Here is a 19,653-nt window from a genome sequence, read left to right as displayed (position 1 = left end):
GGACCTGAACCTGTTCAGCCTCCACAAGAGAAGGCTGAGGGGGGATCTTGTGGCCTGTTACAAACTGGTCAGGGGGGATCAGAAGGCATTGGGGGAGTCACTGTTCCCCCGAGCACAGCCAGGAGTGACCAGGACCAACGGTCACAAGCTGGCAGAGGGTAGGTTTAGGTTAGACATCAGAAGGCGCTATTTCACGGTCAGGGCAGCTAGGGTCTGGAACCAACTTCCAAGGGAGGTGGTGCAGGCTCCTACCCTGGGGGGTTTTAAGAAGTGGTTAGATGAACACCTTGGTGGGGTCATTTGACCCCAGTACTCTTTCCTGCCATGGCAGGGGGTCGGACTAGATGATCTTCTCAGGTCCCTTCCAACCCTAGAAACTATGAAACTTATTTCTACTGAACAATTGTACATCCTCTCAGCCTTCATTTTGCCCAGCAAACCAAGTCAAACTCTATTAGTCCCCTCTGGTAAAATGGGATATCCATGCTCTAATCACCTGAACATTTCTGACTCTTGAACAAGGGTCTCTATCCAGCAAGGAATGGCCTAGAAGGTGCAAGGAGCCAAATTATTTGGAATTCCTTTCTGGGTACAGAACTGAATCCCAGCGTTGAGGCAGCAGGAAGGGACAGTTGCTAAATTTCAGCGAAAACCAAGCTGATAACTGGGATCCAGGTTTGCTCTATTAGATGAGATTTTTGGTTCCTGTAGCCTGGTCCTTGATTCTACCTGTGATCAATACTTGCTACTTGCTTCACAGGCAGGACAGTATTAACCAGTAGGCTGGTACAAGCCTGGTTACCATTATAGAGAGGGACAGCAGTAGTGAGGAGATGCTGCCCAGTCAAGTTATTCTGAGCAGCCAAGGGCTAACTACATACATCTATCAGCTGGACTTAGGGAGGAGTTGAGCAACAGCCATATGGCACAGCCACAGTATGGTAGCCACTGCCAGCTCTCCTTCCAGCAAAGGCAGCTACAGAGGTTTTGGGTGTGTTGGATGCAGAGAAGAAGAGGTGGGAACTGCAGAGTTGCCTGGGGAAAGCTTAGTTCTGTATGCAAAGATGTGTGAGCACAGTGAACTACAGCCCTTCGACTTCTGAACTGGACCCAACCAGCCATTTTCAGGAGCAAAGGCTTATGAGCAATGGGTAGTGCATATAATACTACAGGAGCTGGTGCTGTTCAGAGATTGTTCTGTCCTTGCTCAGAGGAAGGCAGAAAACCTCCATTGATGGATGTGGCAGCAGGTGGGGAAAAATTCCATCATAATCTCTGCAAACAATCAGCTCCCGATCCAAGGCATGGGATTTCATTACCCTTATGAGAGTCAGGCAACCACTCCCGATTAGTCATAGATGCAGTACATTGCAGGTACATGGAGCTGCTAACGGATATGCTTGAAAATGCAGGCTGCCAGAGTTCATGAGCAAGATGCAGAGGGGTGATGGGTGGTTTTATCTCAGCACCTTTTGATCCTTTCAGCAGGCCGAGCCCCCTTTGCACCCAATGACGTCAGCAAGAGTGAAGGGTGTCCAGCATCTCTTTGGATAAAGCTCCTACTGTTTGGTTGTAGGGAGTAAATACAGCTGCAAGGGTAATGAAGGCGCCAGTCATAGAAGGGGGAGAAATTCATGTAGGAGACCAGGGGTTGATGACATTTTTATAATTCAGTCTTTTATTGAGATTGGCCTGAAATGTTGTTTTACAGGATCCTCTTATGGCATGGAAAAGTAACTCTTCCCTTTCTTTTTGTCTGCTCTTGCTTATCTGGGCAGTGAGTATTCTCTGACTTACTGAGCCAGTTTTTATTGGATTGACTTAGAAAACTGTCACCTGCCACAGCCAGTTGTCTTTGTGAGATTCTTTTGGTTCATTTTCTAGGTAATTTCACAAGGCTTCCTAAGGCTCATTAATAGTTTGTTCTCTTCCCGAGGTGGCTGCCCAGAAAAAAATAAAATAGCCGAGATTGTGCTTGGCACTAGGGAAGTGAAAAGTACAGTGAACCTGATGTCTATTGATGTCTGCAGTTTGTTTATAAGCAGGGCTGGGGGCAGGGGAAACAAACCTTTGTTTTAGCTGGTGGATGTGCGGTATCTTTTGAAACTCTTATAGATCTCCTCTCCAGCTGTGCTTAATTTGGGGAGTCAGGGATGTCATTTTCAAAGTTTTTCTTGTTCATCTGTGCAGCACATTGCACCAATTCTTCTGGGATCCAGGTGAGGTGAATTGGTCCTGCCCTTCCTTTAACTGGTGAGCTAATCCTGACAAAGGCCTTCCAGGATATATTTTTGAAAGCTCTGCCTTGAAGTCTGGGGTATGATCCTTTCCCCATCATACAGGCTACACTGCAAGGATGAAAGAAATGGGTTCTGGTTAGCCAGTGGAGCAGATGCGCTGCGCTGATCAAGCAAAATCACAATAGGAGAAGAAAAGAAAGCAGTTGCCTTTGCTTAGCTTTCATATATATAGTTTTGTTTTCAGTGACCTTATTGGGCAAGAATATGGTAGAATGCTGCAGTTTTTCCCATCCTGAATGAGGCTGTGAATTGCATAGGTGCCTTGGAAGGCTTCAAAGACTCAGTGAAATTAAAAGCAATCTGCAAAGCAGTTCCAAAGTTTGGGTGTGTGTTCTCATAATTGCTCTTTTTCAGTCTATTGCATCAGGAATCAGCTCTCTCCTACCTTCACTTTAGGCTGTGCCTACACAAGAAGCTGCACTGCTCTAAATACACTGGCATTGTTAAAGCATTGCAACCTCCCCTTTTGTGAATGCAGTTGGTTGGTAGGAAGGAGCTTATACTGGTATCATTATTCTTGTGTGGGAAGGAAAATGAGCTACACTGCTATGAGGCACCTTAATTGTAGCATAATTAGCATCTGCACCTGAGCTAGTACCTTTATGACTGTATTGATGAGTAATAGCACCCCACACAACAGAGCCTTTGTGGTACAAAGCCCAAGTCTACTCCTTTGAGGCTTCATTTACCTTAGGTCATCTTGTGATGGTGATCCAAGAAAGGGGAGAAATGTGTGGTACTGGAAGACAGGATCAGTTGGAATGATGAAGGAAGGGCCCTCTGGTAGCACTGTGTCCCCATCATCACGCTGGGGAGCTGGGGGGGTAGAGCATGCCCATGCTATGGAGGACAGCACATGTAACAGTGCAGCATCCTCACCCATTCTGGGAGCTGGAGCACATGGCGCTAGAGTAGGGCAGCATCTCCAGGGCTCAACATGCCCTCTACCATTGCTGAGCTGGAAGGGCCAGTCAGTGGGCTCGGCTGTTTTCCTTTGTGTCCAACAGCCTCTTTCTTCATGCTGCAGTGTTGTTGTGCAGTGAGTAATTCTCTTCCCTACCACAGGTGGAAAATGGGTTTTAGAAGCAGACATAAGCCTCATCCAAAATAGTTATTTAAAAATATACAGGGCACAATAAAAATGACTCCCCTCCATTATTCCATTAAGGGATTTAAAATGTGCTGCCTGAGCCCTGAGTCATGAATGAAATGAGCAAGCGAAAAGAAATGCACAGGGCCCACTGGATGGTGACTCACTTGGAGCCAGAGAGCGGAGAGGTGGAGCTTGCATTGGGGTGGGGGGTGCGGGCGAGGGGTTCATTGAAGCAGTGGGACTGACCCTACCTCCTTTGTCTCCTGGGAAGGCCTGGAGTGCCACAGGTCTCTGGAGTGCAGCGTGCTTCCCAGGAGCCGCGTGTCTAAGGTTCTCCTCAGTGGCTCCTAGAGTTATTTTTGGAGAGGGGGAGCCATGCATGCAATCCGCTCTTCCCAGATTTGCAGCCTCGCCCCTCTGGGGATCCCAGCTGTGCTTTCACGCCAGTCTTCATGAAAATGTAAAAATTCCAAGGGCGGCACATTGACTAGTCAGATGACAAGAAAGCATCCCTGGATGCATAGTCCCCAGATCCTGAGTTGATCTGGGCTCATCTCAAGGAAATAAATCTTTCCTACAAGAAAGGAAGTGGCAGTTTGTTCATTTCGGAGAACTTGCTACTTGTTTCAGTCATCAGGCACAGACAGGCTTTTCACTCCATAGGATCTGGACATGATAAACCTTGTCCATCTCCCTGTAAGAACAGGGTTTGTCCATTTTGCACAACTGCTTTAGCCAGTTGGCTCCTTTAGAGCCCCAAGCAATGATACTTCTGCAGTACCATTCGGGAAGTGTTCCAAACCTCAGTCAATCTCAGTGCCAGGACATTGCTCCTCACAGTTGGGATAAATTTCCCCTTCCTTTATTTCTCTCCTGTATCATTAGCAAGGCCCAATCTACCCTTTGTGCCTTGCTAAACAGCTCCTCTTCCTCAGTGTATATGTGTTGAAGTATTTCTTGTGAAGCACTGTCATATTACCTGTCATGAACTGTACCTACTTAGTCATTTAAATATTTCCTCATAGGGCTGCTCTCTCCAGTTTCTCAATATCTTTCTGGTGCCCATGTGCCTGAGCTGTCTCAGAGCTCTCCTGGTACATTTCCAACAGAACCGTACGGAGATGTTGCCACCCACGTGCTCCATGATGAAGCTGTCTTGGTTCCGTGTGCTCATGTGTCCCATTCGCAAACTCAAGTGCTGTCTTATACCCTGCCCACAGGTGCCCTCAGGTCTCTCTTGGCATCACTGCAACCTTTCTCCTATCGAGTGTTCCTGTTTCTGAGGTTTCCATCCCCATGCCTCTCTCCATGGATTTACTTACATTTTTCCAAGTGGAATGCTATTTCTTTTATCCTCCAACTGTATTTTTATGCTCTTCACTAGAAGACCCCTTTTGTGGCTTTACTGACACTATCCTGAACAGTGCCCTGTTATAGCTGCAAATTGAATTAAAGATCGGTTCACCTCTTCTTCCAAGTCATTCATGAAGAGGATCTAGCCTCCACAAAATCTTGACTTTGGTGCTGTCTGGATTGTCACTGGACCTCTGTGACAGTCTGCTGGCCACTTCTGCTGATTCCACACATTATCGTTATGGTCCTCCAGCTAGCTTCAGTTCATTTGACTGTGTACCCATAACAGTTCAGGAGATACTGTTGTTGAGTGCTTTCTTATAATTCTTATCTTTGAGCAGCTTGCTTCCTATGCATTCTCAATCGACTCTGGTGATTATTTTGTAGGAAGAAAAAAACTAAACTAAATTTTCTGGCCACCTTTAGTCTTTGGCTGCTTGAAGATGTAAAAAAAATCCAAAAAAACAGTGCTTTTCTTCAGACTTTGCCTCTGTGCCAAGCCCAGCACATACCCAGAAAAGCTTCATGTTACTTGGGTCCATTTGGCCCAATATCTGTATGGATTGTGTGCTTTAGTGGGGCTTTTATGGTGCTGTTATCTAGTCAGTAATTGAATCAGATTTAGATAAAAGTACCAAAAAGCTCTGCTGAAGTGCTTGATCAATATAGACACTGCAGAGCTGGGTCGAACTAATGCACTGCTTCTTCCAGTAAAGCACATTTTTTCCCCCACATCTGTCAGCAGCCATCCCACCTGATTGTCCTATTGCCATCTAGGGAAGTAATAATACTGCCTCTTATTTCCTACATAGCACTTTCCCTTTACCAAGTAAGTCTGGATCACTATCCTCATTTTACGCAGGGGGAAACTGAGGCACAGAGATGTGTACTTGAGATTGTAGATCACTTCAGTGGCAGAGGTAGGAATAGAACCCAGGGCTTATGGCCCTACTGCAGGTCTGAGACATTGCCCAGACTGTCTGAATTCTGTCTCTCTTTTTTTTTTTTCATTCTTGTACTAAGAATCAAAGTTGGATTTTCTGCATGATAATTGTCAGGGTCACTCTTCTTTGTATTAACTTTTTCTAGTAATATGAGTAAGTCATTTGCTTTTCTTCTACCACTCAGTGCCCTCATTCCTCTCCATGACTTTTCCAATGTAGTTGTTTGATGAGCTAACATTTTCTTAACAATCTGTGGTGTAAATCATCCAGCCACCAGCTTCCAAATGGTATTGTTCAGCGCATCATCTTCTGAAAAACTGTTGTGACGTTATTAGATGGAACAGTGGGGTGGAACTTCCTTGGCAGGAGTGTCACAAGTTAAGCTCTGCACCCTCCCCGAGTGCCTCTACAATCCTCTTCCCCTGTCTGATCTGCTGCTCTGCTTTCTGCTCCCTGCACCAGTCTGCCACATGTCATACACAGAGACTGCCCATGCTACTTGTGGCTCACATGCCTTTGGTTGACCATCTGTGGGATAGAGCATCAAACTTATATACTACCATTGGTACCTGTGCCCCCCTGAGCTAGATCCTTTACGTATTTTACATGTATCCCTTTACCTCCCTTCTGTCAGTAACCAATTTTACAAAGTATGTACTCCTTTTTCCTGATTTTAGTAGCTGCTTTTTCTTATTTGTTTTATTAAAGATAGTTTTAAAATCAGCTGGAGATGGGACCTGGATATCTTTGTATCAGAGAGATCCTCACATCCTCCATAAAGATAAAACAGGGCTCCTGCTCAAGAAATCTGATTTTCGTAGACTTTCTGTAACTAAGGAGTAGCTGTTTCAGATTTCTCTAAAATGAATTGATTGTGGAGAGAGTGTGCGTAGCACTTTGAAAAAGTGAAAAGGTTGTGTAAGTGGTGTTTTTATTAATGTGCATAAAAACTCCTGCTACAGACAACCCCAGTGTTCTGAAAGACCTAGGGTTGCCCCTAAAATGACCAAGTGGCTTTCCACTGACTTCAGTGAAAGTTGGATTGGACCTATTTATAGTTGACTGTTGTTGACTTTTAGTTTAGAAAAAAGACAACTGAGGAGGGAGATGATAAAGACCTATAAAATAATGAATGGTGGGGAAAAAATAAATAGGGATTTACTGTTGACCAGCTTTCACAGTACTGGAGACGCACAAGGCAGTTATTAGAAAGTTTTTTCATGCAGCACATAATTAACTTGTGGAACTCACTGCCAAGTTCACTTGACCCTCTCCAGAGCTGACAGAGGGAGTGTGTGTGTGCATCTCTTCTATTTATATGACAATAGCATCAGGGGGATATAGCAAATCCAGGCAGGGCAGGTCGATTAGTAGGTATGAAACACAGTAGCAGGACTGTAGCCTCTAAGTGAGGACTCCTTAGGTCAGAGGTGACCAACTCGTGGCATGCATACAAGTGGCAAGGGCAGCTTCTGTGTATAATGTGGCAGACTGGGGAGGGGCAGGCAGCACAGAAGCATATAGGAGAGAGAGCAGAAAGCAGAGAAGCAGACTGGGCAGGGAGCACATAACATAAAAACTGCCATTTACTGGGTCAGACCATAGGTCCATCTTGCCCAGTATCTCGTGTCACATAATGGCAGAGTGGATGCTGAAAAGGAGAGTGACCTGCGTATGACCAGATTTTTTGCCACTGTTCCTCTCTCACTTTAAGCCTCCAGCATGTGACATCTAGGAAGTTCTGATTCAGAGGCTGCGCCCCTCACTCCCATGCTCAATAGCTACCGATGCCTCTTTCCTTCCAAAATTGTCCAGTCCCTTTTTGAATCTGGCTAAACTGTCAGCTTCCACAATATCTTATGGTAGTGAGCTCTGCACTTTAATTACATGTTGTATGAAAAATAATTTCCTTTTGTTAGTTTTAAACTGACTACCTATTAGTTTGGTTTTGTGACCCCTGGTTCTTGTACTGAGAGAGAGAGAGTAAATAATAAATCTTTATTTACTTTCTTGTTACCATTTAGTATTTTGTAAACCCCTATCATGTCCCCCCTCAAGTGTCTCTTTTCTAAACTGAATAGGCGCAGCCTCTTTCGTCTCTCCTCATATGGAAGTCCCTCCATACCACTAATGTCCTTATTCTACTCATGTTAACATTCCCATCATGTCTCAAGAAACCTGGCTGATGTGAATTGTGTAGGGTTCATTCTTTCAGTGTCTATTGAAGATGCATTTGCCTATGTTCAGTTGCTCCTCCAGCAGTAGGCAAGAGCCTGTCTCACCAAGGGCTGCTGGGTGTGGTGTGTGTAAAGTGTCCCCTGGTCCACGTGACACAGTGGTGTGTTCTTTTTCTTTCCGCGTGTGATCAGAACGCTCTTGCTGGGTGGTGGATTTCTGTCACGGTTCAGACTTTCCATCTGAGTGTACTGCTTCAGGAGAGTGATTTATTGATAGGTATTTCTATGGCACTCATCACTGCAGCACTGGGGTTGGGAGCAGTGCTCTCTAAACACAGGCCAAAGAGTGGGAAGCTGCCAAAAGAATCCAGTGGCCGAATGCACATCTCTGAGAGAGGAGACTTCTGATTGATCATACTCACACTTTGCAGGTCAACCTCTGGAGAGGGTGCTAGGGAAAACTTCCTGAACACCGAGCACTGGGACATCTCCACCCTTCTCCCATGCTTCCTGCATGGCGTATTAGGACAGGTACTGGAAGCCTGAGATTCAAAAAAGTGCAAGCCTGGTCTAGTGGGGTAGGCAGCAAATTGGTTTCTAGTCCTAGCCATGCTGCAAACCTGTTTGATCTTTGGCAAGTCATGCTGCTGCTGTTCCACTTTTTCTGCCTTCTATCTCTCCTGCCTGCATTGGGAGTACAGACTTTAGGGCAGAGTCACAACCTTATGGTGCATATGTGCAGCACCTAGAACAGTAGGAGTTCAGTTTGGGTTGAGGCCTCCATGTGCTGTTGTTATACACACTCACCCATTGGGTCCAACTGTGCCCTGAGCAACTCTGCTGAGGGAAAGCACAGTTTGGCACCTGCAGGTTAAAGTGCCCAGAGTGGGCTTGCTCCCATTGCTGGCTCAGTGCACAGCCAGGGGTGAGTGGGGCACAGGATGACAGATTTATTTCACTACAGAGGCTTCTATAACAGCTAAAATTTTCCCTGTTCAGGAGCCTTTGGGCTTTGTTTTTTTCCCTTTTTTTCCAGAAAAGTATTAGAAACAACCAGTTGCTTCAGTCTAGCTGCTGAGGCTGGTTTTATACTTGCTGCTGGGGGATTGCTCCATTGATTAGTATTCTGCCCAGTGGCTTCTCACTGTTTTGGAGGTAGCCTTAGCTATTGCCTGGCAACCACAATGTGGAAGTACAACACCAGCTCCAGAGTGCAAGCATGCTCCTAGTATGCATACACACTCATTTGCTCCTTCACTCTCAGTTGCTGCTGCTGCTCACAGGCTGGTCCAAAGCAGGTGGCTGTATCATCTCTGCCGAACCATCCTTGCCTTTGCTTTGGGTGAGGGAGAGTTGGAAAAGGAGAAAAGCAGAGAGAGCAAAGAGCCATCAGTAAAAGAGGAGGAGAGGGTTTTTAGCAGTGGAACGACTGGGCTGGCTGAAGTTAAGGTTTGGTCTGTCTTTGTGTCTTGCCTTCCCTCCCCTGCTCCCCATGCAGAGAGAAAGGGGCAACATAAGGTGTTGAGTCTGTTTGCTAGGCAGGCTGGTGCTGTAATTCATGTGTATATTTGTGTGTGTGCGCGTGCATGCATCTGGCTATCCACATCTGCTGGTGGAAGTGCCATAGGGCATCATGCTACCTTTCCCTTACCTCAGTCAATATGTGTTTGGGTCTGGTCTTTGCTGCTGGAGGGAAGTGCCCCTAGGTGCGTGACTCCCCACTGTTTGGCTTCTTTTGGGGCAAACTCTTGCTCTTAGGTTTGTTCCGTTTCTCCAAGGTTTTGCCATGTCAGGAATGGGGCCCAGTCCAGAGCAGAGGATTGCTGCAAGGTTGCTGTCTCTATCTGTCTGGTAACACCTCTCTGGCAGTGGTGACTGCTGTCTTTCACACTGGGGCTGGGCATCCCCATGGAAAGGAAGGGATTGGCATAGATCCACTTTTACTACGTCCCACTATCGGCCTTTCTTGGTGGCTAGGAGGGGTCAGCTTGTGCAAAACCATGTGCAGTTTATTTATATCCACTACACCTACAAACACACAATAGGACACACTTCCCCACGTGCTTTTCCCTCTCCTTCACAGACATGCTCTATCACACTCAAAGAAGAATCAGCAGTAGGTTAGCACTAGTCTCTCCTCACAAGGGAGATTTTGCGTGTGTACAAACCCAGGGCCTTTCTGAGCTTTTCCCGCAGCATTTCTTTCTGAAAGACTGAAGCAGGTTGAGTTCGCTTGGGAAACATAGAGCTGTGAGTCACAGAGCAGGTGGTTTGCCATTCCCTCTAATTTTTAGTAAACTGTGTTGTTGATGAGATAACAGGAGGTCAGCTGCACTTGGAAAACAAGAGCACATGGGAAATTTGCCCCATGCCAGACCATCTCTGATGCCCATTCGCAGATCTCTGCTTGAGGTTTGATACAGTTGATTGAGATGAAACAATTTCATGGTTAAGTCACCAACTGGGGCTTGAGAGACTTGGGTTCATTCCCATGCTCTGCTACAAATTTGTTGTGGGACTTCGGGCATGTCTCTCATCTCCCATCTGACTCGCTTCGCTGTCTGTAGAATTCACCCTGTGCCTCGCTTACTGACCTTACAGAGGGCTGTACATAGGAAAGTTAGAAGGTGTCTTTATTAGCCAGTGATTCAAATAGCACTGAGTGCCTTGGTCCTGGTGGCTTTTCTGCTTATCTGAATGCAGAGGTTGTGAGACCTGTCCCTCTGCCCAGTGTGTTGGCAAGCATTGGCAATGGTGCTGGTCATCAGAGCCCCCTATTCATTCTCAGACCCCTGCCATAAGGACCTTAGCAGCACACGCTGCCTCGGCAAAGCTTGCCTGTTCCCACTTGAGACTACCCACAAGGGAGTCAATCCATGATGTTTGTCATGAGAACACCTCTCCATTCAGGGCAGGACTGAAACACCTGCCCATTTCACACAGGCTGGGATGGAGCTCTTGGGCAGTTGGTTTTTAGCTGCTTGTGGCAATGGCCAAGTTTGAACTCATGGCCTGGAAGTAAAAGACTTAAAGAAATGTCTGTATTTTTTGTCTTTCAGAGCCTGGGGTCAGCAGACAAGAAGGACTTTTACCAACAAAAGTAAGTGCCAGTGGCCTGTGTGTATATGTGTACATGCATCTGAGTGGAAATTCACTGTTGCTGCATATTATTGAGAAAAATACTGTATCTTGCTAAGATTAGATATTTCAGTGGATAAGAATAGCTTCTGCAATTATACTAGCTATGCCAACACTGGAAGGGTTGTCAATCATTTTGCTCCAGGGCTTATGCAAATAACTAGATCAGGTCAGGAAAAATCAAGGCTGTTCTACGTAGCATTGAGGACAGGGCTGGTACCAGGCACCCTAGGAGGTAGAGATTGTCAAGATGACCTTTGCCATCTCTTCTCTCCACTCTGAATTTGCAGTGAGCACAGGTTGGCTGATCTGAAGAGCCTGGTGTTTTGGTTTGGTTTAATGTTGTAGTTGGCTGGTCTTAGGTCTTGGAGCAGATCTTCAACTGCCTGTGCTTTGATGCAGTTGCTTTCTCTGTTGCAAACTGTCCATGTAGGACGAATATCCATGGTGGTGATATTAAGGAAGGAGGGTTCTGTGGAACCACTTTATCAATGGTCAGAGGGGTAGTTAGCCATGGGAATCTGAAGTCAAGCCAAAGGCAGGGTAGGGTAGCACCGTAGAGACTAACTGGTTCCCTCCTGAGGCAGGAGCTTTCATAGGCAATAACCTACTTTGTCTGAAGTTGTCTATGAAAGCTCCTGCATCTCTGAACCAGTTAGTTTCTAAGGTGCCACCCAGCCTAGCCTTCTGCTTTTATCAATGGTCATTACCCCACTAGACCATTAGCAGAGTATGTGGTTGGCAACACATCACGTTCTCTGACGAGATGGACCTTTTTTCTAAGTCAACTATAGCAAGCCTTTTGTCATAGAAAAAGTAAAGCACATAAAACATTTTCAATCTATGGTACCCTTATTAAAATACAAGCAAAGGCCTTGCTCTTACAGGATTTGCGATACAACACCAAACACATGCTGCATGTAGCTGAAAGGCACCTTTACCCTTGCGGGATGTGAATGCTTCTGTGTTTGAAATACAGCAATGTGATCTTTGGATAAGAGCAACCTCTCTTAAAACCTGGAGATACAGTTACAGATTTAGGTCCTGACTGTGAGGGAGCTGTTCCTGTGAGCCTGCAGCTTTGCAATGTCAAGCATGTATTTGTGTGCAGACAGTCAATTGGTGCTCAGCACTCTTTGCTTTTTTCATAATGTTCTGATCCTGTCCCTGTTGGGAAAAAATGAAAAATCAGTGGATTGTGAGGGTTTTTCTAATCTTCTGAAATAAAGGGTGTTGATGTGACTTTTACTGTCTGAGTACCTGTTCCAAGAGCTGTGGAAAGGTGTTGTAAATTTTTGGAATAGCAGTGGGGTCCTCTCTCTTGGGGATGGGACTGGGGAGGAACAGGCTTTAAAAAATGGAAATGTTCTTCTGTTCTTCATGTCTTCTGGTTGTTTTCCAAAGAGCATCTCCACAAAGTTCCTTTTCAGCACAGCATATGAAATGTGTACTGAGCACAAGTCGGCACTGCCTTGTCTGATTTATTCTTAGCATCAGAGTAGATGTCTTCACAGTTCTATGGGGATTTGAGGCTCCATGACAGAGTATCTCATTGCAAGTACCTGTTTCCAGTTCAAGATGCATTCTGTAAGTGTTGATATGTAGGACTGTGTATAGTTTTCAAATGTCTGAACCTGTCTCTATCTTTATCTGACTATTTGTGTATAGTTTTCAAATGCATCTGTCTGTGTATGACTGTATATAAGTATTTCTATTGTTACCAAGATTTTCAAACAGAAATACTTAACACCAGGCTAGTAAACACCAGGAAGTTTTGATCCTCTTGCTTGAGGACATACACTGTTCATCAGTTTTAGATAGTCAGGAAAAACTGTTGGGGGCTTAGTGTTTTGAAAACCAGGCCACTCAAGATGCCTACATGACATGCAGATTTCTAGTAGCTCAAGACCAATCATTAGGAAATTATGATCCCATCCTAGACAAAACTAAGCAATATGAAGCCCCCAGTGGCTGAGAACTTAAAAGAACTTTGTAGCCTTATTAGTGATCCTCTGGGGTCTTGTGGCTCCTGGCAGACATTAAATTGGGATCTGAGGAATTTTATGCCTCATCCCACAAATCATGTGTCCTGTCATGCCAGGCAAGCCTGGCAGGATGTGTGATATCTAGGATGGGGCATAACATTTCTCAAATCCCAGTTGTGTGACTGCCAGGGCTGAAGCAGATTCTGAGGCTGCCCCTGATCCTATTTCCCAGCTTGTAGGGCTGCCTGATGACAACAATCAGCTGATGGTCAGCATCAGGACCAGGGCAGTTCCGGGCCCAGCTCAAGACCCAGGGCTGTCCTGTTCCTGAACCTTGGGATAAGGCTGGGAGCAGCCCTGAGACGGAATATTCTGGTCTTAATGCTGACAAATAGTTTATTGCCCCTCCATTGTCTGTGTCTGGAACACATGCTGCACATTCAATTTAAGGTACCATAAAACCAGTTACAAAGATGTTCCACATTATATGTTGAATATCTCTGTGACTGGTTTGCCATTTTATCATGCCATAAATTGGCTGAATGTCTGACATGTTGCAAGTCATGGTATAATTTACAAACACTTTAATTGTATCATATATGTGATGTCCATCAGGGGCCTATGCTATATATTTGCATGGATAGCATGAGTTTTGATATTAGTAAAGTTCTGAGTAGCTCAAATATCCCTCTGTCACCTGAAGTTCTTATGACACTATGCTTGTCAGAAATGTGAAGATAGACACTGAGATTCCTTATAAATGAAGGGCCTAATCATGGCAGGCCACCTCAAAATCCCACCCTGTAGGAGAACCAAAAGAAAATTGGAGTGTTCCCTATAGATTGTTCAATGAGGTCTGTTTACCTGCCTTAGAGTCTGGTTTTCCCCAGCACACTGAAGTCATAAAATCATGGACCTGTCTAGTGCACTACATGGCAGGGCTTGTAAGGGCCAGGCCTTTTTTTGTGAGAGGTTTGGTGTGTCATTACTGCTTCCCAAGCACCCTCCATTCCCAGGGCAGCATTATTCCATCAGGAGCTCTGACTTGACTGATTTTCTCCATAAACCTGGCTTAAACTCTGACCATTTTAGAAGCTTTTGCCTATATGTGTAAAGAACCCTTGGTTACAGAATGATTTATCCCTTGCTCTGTTTCCTGTCTGACCAACAATTCCCTAAAAGCTGCATCTTACAATGTGCAAAGAAATAATACAAAGGAGCCTTCATCTGAGGAAGAGAGGATTATACAACTTCCCTAATAAGAGGGGATTATACAACTTCCCTAATAAAACATGTGCTGTTTCTGCAGTTTAACCCCTACTTTCCATTTCTAAGCTAAGGGGGTTATCCGACCCTTAGTTCAGCTTCATGACAGGTATAAGAACATCCTTGTTTGGCTGAATGCATTGTGAAGTTAGACTGTGACCTAGCCAATCCCAATGCAGATAACTGGAGTTAATTTGCTTCCTGCCATCCTAGTTAAGATTCTTTAAGTGTTGTTCTGGAGCTTATGTGACACACAAATAAAGCCCCATTTGACAGGTACAGCTTGATGGTGGTGACAAGTTGCCCTGTGCCATTGCTGCTGTCTAGTTTGACCTTTTCAACCTTTAGCTGCCACTGGCATTTTTGCTGCCTCTGTGGCAATGCAGTTGTCTGGTCCTACAAGGCTGTGCCGCACAGGCCTGACTCTGTGCTCTTACTGATGTCAATGTGAGCTGAAGGTGCTAACCACTTGAGAGGAGGGGCTCATCACCTGATAGGTTTGGAACCTTTGTGCAGGAATAGATGCACACTTTTCAGTAGTCCCTGCCACAGACAAGCACACGCACACTGCTACACAAATCCTTCTCTCTAATACTTACCCTATACTGGTTTTCTACGCAGAACTTCCATGGACAGCTACAAGGAACCTCATGCAGAAGAACAGCATTTGTGTAGCATGTTTTTACCTAAGGATCCCCCACATTTGTGTAGCATCTTTCTACCCAAGGATCCCACATGCTCATGCCCATGAACTCTGGAGTTTAGACTAGAGAGAAGAATTCAGACATAAATCTTCATGCTTAGGAACAAAACCTTTAAAATGGTGCCCATAAGCACTTACCACTTCTTTTGTAAGACAGATTCAAGCTCTAGAAAGTATTACTAATTGCAGTTAACTTTTGGAGCCAGGGCTGCAAATCGCAGCTGCTTTCTGTGGTTCTCACTTTTAGCTTCTATCATTGTATTTTACAGTCATAGATTGTTCACCATGAAAATCAAGTTTTTATTTAATCATCCTTGTTCTAACAAAGAACTGACCTCTACTTCTTGCTTTTTTCCATGTTACCAAATGTATCGGAGTCTGTCTTCATTTGCATTATAGTAAAGTCAGCATCCTCTGTGTTAAATGCTGTGCAGACGTATTTTCCAAAGTTTTTCTCATTTGTTTATCTCCATTCCCATTTAATGTGAAAAAAATTCCTATAAACTTCACTGGACAAGACTGACGCCCATCCTGAGTACTTCAGAGGTTTCCAGCCATAATTTAAAAATGCCCCAGGTATTAGTGTGTGCCTCACTTCCTTTGGGAGAACTATTGAGCTCTTAATCCCAGACAGGTTTTCCTGAAATTCATCCTATATTTTTCTTTTTCTTAAGTTTATTCAAATTAGTTGTACCAACTCTTGTACCAACCAGCCTTGTAAGTAATTCCTCCTTCCTTTGGCAATCATTTCTATCAGAATTTCTGATGAAATAATCATTGTAGAATATTAGCGTAACCTAATATGTTATTATATTAGATTGTTAGAATATAAGATACTAGAAAGAATTTCTTCCTATGAGGGTGGTTAAGCACTGGACCAAAGTACCTAGAGAGGTTGTGGAATCTCTGATATTGGAAGTGTTTAAGATCAGATTAGATAGACTTGTGTCTTAATGATGGTTTAGGCAGAGATGTTCCTTTCTTAAGGAGGGGAGATTGGATTAGATGGCCTCCTTAGGACCTTTTCTTGTGATTCTTAGAATCCCTCTTTCCTTAGGCAGAGCACTGTTTTAGAGAGTACTTGGTTCTAAATCTCTAAGGTGCCATCCTGCCCTGATTTTTGCCTGCCTTCAGGCAACATTACTAACTACTTCTCTTTTTCCTTAGTTGCCATTTGATGAAGATGTTAAACAGTGGTAGGCTCTTTTCTTAGTGTCCTGTTCATTACCCACTGATGCCAATAAAATAGCTTCCATCTTTGTCTATTCACCTAATTGTCTTTTTGTTATGATACTAATCCTTCTTAATCAGACAGTCCTTCCAGACATATGGGTGGATCTAGAATTTTGAGAAGGCAGTGTAGATGGTGAGGTACATCATCACATAGAAAATAACATATATGTTTCTCCTGTTAAAAATAGACTAAAAGATTTACTAATGTGCTAGGGGTCTAAGGCTGTATTTTTCAGTTTAAGATTGAAGCAAAATCAAATATAACTTTGTTGGAGTGAGTTAAAAACAATCTTCAGGGCTGTGGAATAGGACCTTCATTACCAGGAGCAGCTAATATCAGAACTGCAGAGCAAAGGATAGTTTGATTGGTGGAACACCAAGACCATTAGAAAGAAGAGAGGTTCATTAATGCCGGTGGAATGAAGAGGTTAGAGGGCATCAGATAGATGATAATGAACCCTATAGTCAATTGACTTCTTCAGCACTGCCTGACTAGAAATGATGCTGCCACTGCTAGGTAAGTTTTAAACTTTGGGTGGAGCAGGAATTGAATGGGGCTTACAAATATACCAATATGCCACCCCAGATCTGTCCCTGCTATGACTGTACTGCCACCACTGCTTATCTCTGTGGCAGCATGGAGAAATACCTACAGCTGGTGCTTGTGCCCACAGTGGCACAGAGAGCGTGCCCACAGCTGATGCCGCCCCAGCCACTGAATGCCCCCAAAGTCCCACATCTTTGGGCCAGATCCAGTGGCTCCGTGGGCTGGGTCTGGCCTGCAGGCTGTAGACTGCCATCCCTTCACCTAGGGTATTAAAACTGGACCTGAACCTTTGGCCTAAAATGATGTTAGCTCCTGGTCGTGAGGATCCTTCTCCGTTTCTTAGATACTTTGACTTTTTTTATAGTTAAGTTGCTTAAGATTTTTATTATTATAAATTCATTTCAACCAAAATTTTCTTCTGACATCTTTTGAAACCCCATTCCTGTATAGCTACAGGTAAATAATATAAAGCAAAAAAACAGTATCTATGGGCAAGGGAATCCTAAGTGACTAATTGGTTATCTTGAGTCTTTAGGTGCTTACAGATGCATAGATGTATCTGGTGGACTTCATGGGAGTGCAGCAGATTAGGATCCTAACTTCCATAGACTTTCAATGGGAGTTCAGTGCTTAACGCACTTAAGTTCTTTTGAAACTAAAGTTCTTATGACACTAAACTTTGGGGCATAGCGTCCACACCTGAAGACAGGCTAGTGATCCAGGCTGACTTGGATAAGCTTAGTAAGTGGGCAGACACAAACTTGATAACGTTCAGTACTCCACCTTGGGAAAAGAAAACCCGCTGCATACTTACAGGCTTGGCAGCGCTACACTTGCTAGCACCATTGCTGAAAGAGACTTGGGGGGTCATGACTGACCACAAGATGAACATGAGCCACCAATGCGATGTCGCAGCTGGTAAAGCAAACAAAACCCTGGCTTGCATCCATAGGTGCTTCTCAAGTAAATCTCAGGATGTCATCTTCCGGCTGTACTCTGCCTTGGTGAGGCTGCAGCTGGAGTACTGCGTCCAGTTCTGGGCTCCACAATTCAAGAAGGATGTTGAGAAGCTTGAGAGAGTCCAGAGGAGAGCCGTGTGCATAATCAGAGGGCAAGAAAATAGGCCCTATGAAGAAAGGCTGAGAGCCATGGGACTCTTCAGTCTGGAAGAGTGCAGGCTCAGTGGGGACCTGGTGGCTACCTATAAGTACACAAGGGGAGTTCATCAAGATCTGGGAGAACATCTGTTCACGAGAGCGCCCCAAGGAAAAACAAGACCAACAATCATAAACTCCTACAAGACTGTTTTAGGCTGGACATAAGAAAAAAATTCTTTACTCTCTGAGCCCCCAAGACCTGGAATAGACTCCCTCCAGATGTGGTGCAGGCACCTACTCCAGACTTACTCAAGAAACGCTTGGATGCTTATCTTGCTGGGGTTCTTTGACCATAGCTGACTTCTGTCCCTGGGGCAGTGGGCTTGACTTGATGATCTTCAAGGTCCCTTCCAGCCCTAACATCTATGAATCTGGAAATCCAGCTAAACACCCATGTACATTTTTGGTGCCCAAGTACCAATGTGAATCTGGCCCTTTGTCCTTGCTCCCCAATCCTGTCATCACGGCCATGCAACCACACTCATGTTTAAGTCCCTGTACGGATGCCCGCCAACATTCTGGTTCCAATTTTGGACTTATCACTGAGTATCCAGAGATCTGTTAAGCAACTGTTACTTCATCTGTCCTGTGTGGTACTGTTTTTTGGTCTTTCTCTCCTCAGATATGGTATACGGGTCTTAGATTAAAAGCTCTTTTGGAAGGAAATATTCCTTGGCTTGTTCTGTAAAATTCATGTGCATTATTTCTATAAGCAATTAAGAATATTCTCTGAGAGTTATGACATGGTTAGAATATTATAATCACAGTTGTCAGTGTAATTCACACAGTGAGTAAGATCCAGGCAGACACTGGCTTGCTTTCATGGAAATGAACTGCATTGGCATTTGGTTAACCGAATTAACATTTTCTTATATCTACTATAAACTATGAACCATATATGTATGTCTGTATTCTTCCATATGTGTTCTCAAATCTCTGTAATTCTTGGGTAAGAGAGTTTTCCAGAGTAAATGTTTCAGTGGCTAATCAAATTCAAGTCATTTTTGCAATTTAATATGCAAAGAGGGAAGAACACTGACTTGTTATTAGGAGACCAGGCATCAGAACTCCTGGGTTCTCTTTTTCATCTTAAGAAGGGAATATACGTACTGATCAGAGCAGGAACTAGGAAGTGAAACTCCTGGGTTTTCATTTCTCTGTTTGCCACCAATTCACCTTGTGACCTTGATCTACTCATTTAAGCATACAGTACTGTCCTTGCCACTTCTATAACACAGGATGTGGCAGTGCCCATCTCTCAAGAGATTTGCAAAGCTTGGTTACAATCAGCAAAGCACTTTGGGATCCTGAAAGCTGCTATAGCAGTGTTAAGTATCAGTATAAATCTGTCCAGTGTTCCAAATAACAACTTCTGGGAAGGATGTGCCAACTCAGATTTATAAGCCCTGCATCTTGCCAAGAAAAAAAAATCCACGTATCAATTTCATTTGCAGTGTAGAGCCCCTCTTTGCATTAAGATTAAGGGTCATCGCTGTTCATTTTCTCCACTGAAGCCTTATATACTGTCCTCATCTTTAGCTGCAACTCAGAAGGTGTGCGAAACCATCTTAAGTAAAACCCCCCCACTTATGGGGGGTTTTTTGGGTGGGGGGGGGTTGCCTTGCAATATTCATTAGCTCATTGTTGGTCTCTGTTGTTAACTGATTTTTCACCTGCCTTTTTAAGGTAGAATGTTTGTTCCAAGGCTAGGCAATGTTCTTTGGATAGATGTGGTATCTTTTATTAGACCAACTAAA

General features: G+C 44.4%; 1 protein-coding gene across 6 annotated transcripts in view; it reads left to right on the top strand.

The window, feature by feature from the left end:
* Window positions 1-19,653, top strand: part of LOC109290847 (ankyrin repeat and fibronectin type-III domain-containing protein 1-like) — a 680,006-nt gene that overhangs the window by 488,027 nt on the left and 172,326 nt on the right. For 5 of the 6 annotated variants that reach the window (XM_019507654.1, XM_019507655.1, XM_019507657.1 and 2 more), the window contains one exon: window positions 10,927-10,967. In XM_019507654.1, the coding sequence (XP_019363199.1) occupies window positions 10,927-10,967 (41 nt within the window). Of the gene's footprint in view, window positions 1-9,086; window positions 9,317-10,926; window positions 10,968-19,653 lie in introns of those variants that run through there. The other variant, XM_019507658.1, reaches the window with a different exon arrangement.

Source organism: Gavialis gangeticus, unplaced genomic scaffold (assembly GCF_001723915.1).
Source record: "Gavialis gangeticus isolate Ggan-Ray unplaced genomic scaffold, GavGan_comp1, whole genome shotgun sequence".
NCBI lineage: Eukaryota > Metazoa > Chordata > Crocodylia > Gavialidae > Gavialis > Gavialis gangeticus.
Note: the sequence above shows the minus strand (reverse complement) of the source record. Positions and strands in the feature narration are given on the sequence as shown.